The 5464-nt window shown below is 47.2% G+C and overlaps 1 protein-coding gene across 1 annotated transcript; it reads left to right on the top strand.

Annotated features, from left to right (window-relative positions):
- Positions 1 to 3157: 3157 nt before the first annotated feature.
- On the top strand, positions 3158 to 5242 carry LOC129675106 (protocadherin gamma-A4; the record flags this gene model as incomplete). The annotated part of the gene is given in 1 exon segment (XM_055605140.1): positions 3158 to 5242. A coding segment is annotated over 1 exon segment (1964 nt), but the record flags the coding sequence as incomplete, so codon positions are not given.
- Between the last annotated feature and the right edge of the window lie 222 nt (positions 5243 to 5464).

Genomic DNA, 5464 nt, shown 5'->3' with positions numbered 1-5464 from the left:
GCCATCGCGCTTCGACTGCGGCACTCCTCCAGCTCAGCTGCCTGGGGCTGCTTCCAGCCTGGCCTGGGCTCCAAGTCTCAGCCTGTGGTTCCTCCCAACTACAGCGAGGGGACGTTGCCCTATTCCTATAATCTCTGCGTTGACTCACGTTCTGCGACTGCAGCAGGGTTTGATTTTCTCCACGTGGCACCAGAAGTTGCTCCCCCTCAGGATCTCCTGTGTGACGATCCTTCTGTGGTTGTGAGTGGCAATAATGAAGATCCCAAAATTTCGTTCAACCCTTCTTCGCTTCAGGTAAGTTTGTACAGAGCTACTTAAACGTATTGTTTGATGTATTTGCTTCTCGATCATGCACAAAATAATCAACTTTGATTTTTTTTTTTTCATCGTTTGGGGGGTACTTAGTAGGGAAAGTGTCGTGGACGCATAAAGATTGGCTCTTGGTTGTTCCGCCATCTTGGAAATGACCTGATTACCAGTTTCAGTCTTTGCTGTTGGTGTTTCTGTGTAGCGAAGCAAATCTTTCTAGAGATTGTTTCCTATAGGCCAACACCCTTAATAATATTAGTGCCCTTTCTTGCTTGGTGAGACTGATTTTTTTTTTAAATAACCTCTAACTCTTTATAAGCATGTTGACATTTCTTTCTGCCTAAATTAAAGTCAATTACTTTTTTTGCCTGAACACAATTGTTGATTTGCTCGTTCGTTTGTTTGTTTTGAGACAAAGTTTCTCTGTGCAGCTCTGGCTGTTCTGGAACTCTATCTGCAGACCAGGCTGGCCTTGAACTCACAGAGATCCTCCTGCCTCTGCCTCCATGTGCTGGGATTAACAGTGTGGACCACCACCGCTCCACTTAACCTTTTATTGCAACACATGCGTTTGACAGGAGCATTCAAAAATTAAGCCTGTTAGCACTTACTTGTCTTACCACAAGTACCAAAGGTTACATTTTATATTTGAATCAGGAAGTTTGGGTCAATATTCTTATTTCTATTCTCACTCAAGTGTCTCTTTTTAACATGAATTTGTGGGAGGTGAGACATACATGTGTCATGATGAGCATGTGGGGGTTAAAGGACATTATGGGAGTCAGTTCTCTACTTCCACCCCAGGATCAAATTCATCAGATTTTCAGGCTTGCCAGCAAAAGCTTTTGCCACCTGAGCCATCTTGTCGACCCTTCCACAGGCCTTTTGACAATCTTTAAGCATTTGATTTATGTTCCTTCTCCTTCGTCACCATCGTAGTAGGGACTATGATGATCTTCCTATTTATGAAACATTTTATATCTTTCTTATTGTTTTAATATAGATTTCTGTGAGTAAAATCTACAAGCATGTTGTGGTTTTTATGCATGTTGTCAGTTATTCCCAAGATACATCATTTTAATCCCCCACTCCTGAGCACTTAATAAATCCTTCAAGGACTGTGAAAAACACGTTGAACCGACTCTCTCAAAGACTGGAGATTTTTAATTCTGCATAATTTTCAGGCTTTTATGACTCCTTAAAAGTTAGGTCATTTCTACCTGCTAATTGTTAAGCAAGGAATAAATTAAAGAATGGATGGCTTCTTGACTTCTCTCAAAATTTCTCAGATTACTCAAGTAAGCTGTGGAAACTGTGACAATAAAGATGTATACACAATTATTAAAATAGTTCCTTTTACTTGCTATTTCTGAAATCAAAGGCAACACAGTTTTAAATGGTGGTTAAAAAATAATAGAATTGGTGGTAGTAAAATGAGAGCACTGGATGTCTTACATGAAAAGTGTCTTATATGACTGTCTTATAAAAGTGTCATATAAGAGTGTCTTATATGAAAGATACCCTTGAAATATATATACATATACATGTTCATACCTGTATGTGTTTAAGTTTTTTTTCAGACTGGCATAGAACTCACAGATATCTGCCTGCCTCTGCCTCTCACGTGCTTAAATTAAAGGTGTGTATCCTGAAATTCTTCGCAGCCCTTAAATTTAACTTTTCTGCCTTGATGTTATCATTTATTTTAATATTTGCCAATTATTTGGGGTTTGGTTTGCATTGGTAATTGACTCATTAAACACTGGAAAATATTCCTCCTATCACACCACAAGAACACGACCCACAGAATCAACTGATGAGGACTCATAGAAACTTGCAGAGATCAGGGAGCCTGTAGGAATCTGACCTAGGTCTTCTGTATATATGAGTAGCTTGGTGTGCTTGTGGGAATCCTAACATTAGGAGCAGTGGCCATCCTGACTCTTTTGCCTGTTTGTGGGACCCTTTTCCTCCTCCTGGGCTGCCTTGCCCAGCCTTTATCTGATGGTGTGGGCCTGGTCTTATTGTAGCTTGTTACAGCATGTTTGGTTGATGTCTCTGGGAGGCCTGCTCTTTTCTGAAGGGAGATGGAGGGGAAGAGGATCTGGAGTCGCTACACAATATATGAGAGAATTTTTAAAAGATTGAGGGCACACTGAGCACAACAGTGGTGGCGGATAAGCACCAGAGTTTTCTGCATGCAAAATTGTCTATTTTACCCCACACCTAGAATCTTTCCCTTAGACGCATTTGCACGAGGATAAGATTATCGTGTGAGCAGCAGCATGTTTCTTTCAGTGGAACTGAAAGATTACCCCAGATTCCAAAGGGTGAACCTGTGTGAGGAAACTTGCCTCTGCGTAAGTTGTGAGTAGAGCCGAAACCTCCAGGCTCCATACACTGCTGTCTCTTCACCCCTTTCCTTTTCTCCACTCAAACCGCCGTTCCTGGCAGGAATAGATGTGACCCTCATACAGTACGGAAGTACTGAAAATGATGGAGACAAACAGTGCAACAACTGAAAGGAGGTAGAAAACAACTTTCCCCCAAAACCACTGTATTATCTCTCTAACAAATCAACTTAGTTTGATGTTTGGAAGCTTTAGATAATTCCTGAAATTTGTTTTTGCAAATCAAACAACAGGATTTTGACCTTTATTCTTCTTTAGGAAAGTAGGATTAGGAAAGGGAAAATGTGTGGTGTTTGAGCAAGAATTAGTTGCAATAACAGTTTAGTACTCTGGGTGTCGCTGTTCACCACTCAGGGGTGAAAATCGGGCATTTAACAAGAGCAAGATTTCCGGAGCACAAAGAACTGGTTCTGGTCTTAAGGAAAGCATCAGTCCGGACTCCCAGGAGCGCCAGCGTCCAACAGTGCAAGTACATTATCTTGAAACCCAAGGTTGTGGACTCATCAGACCTGCGCAGACTCAAGGCCCAAGCTCAGGACCCTCTGCGGAGAGACTGCAATGGCGGCTCCTTCCGGATCAGACCGCGGGGGACTAATCTGGATCTGCATTTTCCTGGGATCCTTATGCGACCTCAGCGCTGAACAGATCCGGTACTCTGTGCCTGAGGAGCTGGAAAGGGGCTCTGTGGTGGGCAACCTCGCCGCGGACCTGGGGCTGGAGCCCGGGAAGCTGGCAGAACGCGGGGTCCGCATCGTCTCCAGAGGTAAGACCCAGCTCTTTGCCCTGAACCCGCGGAGCGGCAGCTTAGTGACAGCGGGGAGGATCGACAGGGAAGCGCTCTGTGACAGATCCCTGAAGTGTACCGCAAATCTAGAGATTCTCCTGGAGGATAAAGTGAGGATTCTTGCAGTGGAAGTGGAAATCGTTGATGTTAATGATAATGCCCCCAGCTTTGGAGCACAGCAGAGGGAAATAAAAGTGGCTGAAAATGAAAATCTTGGGACAAGATTTCCTCTCCCTGAAGCTTTTGATCCGGATATAGGGGTGAACGCCTTGCAGGGTTACCAGCTCAGCTCCAATGGTCATTTCTCCCTGGACGTGAAAAGCGGACCGGATGGGATTAAGTACCCGGAGCTGGTGCTGGAGAGGGCCTTAGATCGCGAGGAGGAAGCCTTTCATCACCTGGTTCTCACCGCCTTCGACGGAGGTGACCCGGTTCGCTCTGGCACTGCCACAATTCAGATAACACTCGTGGACACCAATGACAACGCTCCCGTATTCACTCAACCGGAGTACCACGTTAGTGTGAAGGAGAATTTGCCCGTGGGCACGCGGCTACTGACGGTAAAAGCCACTGACCCAGATGAAGGAGCCAATGGAGAAGTGACGTATTCTTTCCGGAACGTAAGAGACAAGATATCCCATCTATTCCAGCTGAATTCTCAGAGTGGGGACATAACGATGTTAGGGGAGCTGGATTATGAGGACTCTGCGTTCTATGACGTTGATGTAGAAGCTCATGATGGGCCCGGTCTGCGAGCCAGGGGTAAGGTGCTGGTGACAGTTCTGGATGTAAATGACAATGCTCCCGAAGTCACTGTTACCTCCCTCACCAGCTCTATCCAAGAAGCTTCTTCCCCAGGCACAGTGATTGCGCTCTTCCACGCGCATGACAGCGACTCTGGAGAGAATGGCCTTGTCACTTGCTCTATTCCAGATAATCTTCCATTCAGGCTGGAAAAGACCTATGGAAATTATCATCGGTTGTTGGTTCACAGGACTCTGGACAGGGAAGAAGTCTCCGAATATAACATTACAGTAACAGCCACCGACCAGGGAACTCCGCCACTGTCTACAGAGACTTATATCTCCTTGCAGGTGGTGGACATCAATGACAACCCACCCACCTTCAGCCATGCCTCCTATTCTGCCTACCTCCCAGAAAACAACCCTAGAGGAGCTTCCATCCTCTCCATAACAGCCCAGGACCCAGACAGTGGTGAGAATGCCCAGATAACCTACTCCCTGACAGAGGACACTATCCAGGGGGCACCTCTGTCCTCCTACGTCTCCATCAACTCCAACACCGGTGTTCTCTACGCACTACGTTCCTTCGATTATGAGCAGTTTCAAGACTTGAAGGTACTAGTGACGGCCAGGGACAGTGGGAACCCTCCACTCAGCAGCAACGTGTCACTGAGCTTATTTGTGCTGGACCAAAATGACAACACACCCGAGATCCTGTACCCCACCCTCCCCACTGATGGCTCTACTGGTGTGGAGCTGGCGCCCCGCTCAGCAGAGCCTGGATACCTGGTGACCAAGGTGGTGGCTGTGGACAAAGACTCGGGACAGAACGCCTGGCTGTCCTATCGCCTGCTCAAGGCCAGCGAGCCGGGGCTGTTCTCTGTGGGGCTGCACACGGGCGAGGTGCGCACTGCCCGGGCCCTTCTGGACAGAGATGCCCTGAAGCAGAGCCTGGTGGTGACCGTGCAGGACCACGGCCAGCCCCCTCTCTCTGCCACAGTCACACTCACCATAGCCGTGGCAGACAGCATCCCCGACATCCTGGGGGACCTGGGCAGCGTTGACACTCACATGGACCAGGAAGATTCAGACATCACGCTGTACCTGGTGGTGGCCGTGGCGGTGGTCTCTTGTGTCTTCCTAGCCTTCGTCATTGTGCTGCTGACGCTCAGGCTCCGTCGCTGGCACTCAAGCCGCCTGCTTCGGGCTGCAGGCAG

This window comes from Psammomys obesus, unplaced genomic scaffold (assembly GCF_907164565.1).
Source record: "Psammomys obesus unplaced genomic scaffold, mPsaObe1.curated_primary_1811, whole genome shotgun sequence".
Lineage (NCBI taxonomy): Eukaryota > Metazoa > Chordata > Mammalia > Rodentia > Muridae > Psammomys > Psammomys obesus.
The sequence above is the reverse complement of the archived record's forward strand: the minus strand, read 5'-3'. Positions and strand labels throughout refer to the sequence as shown.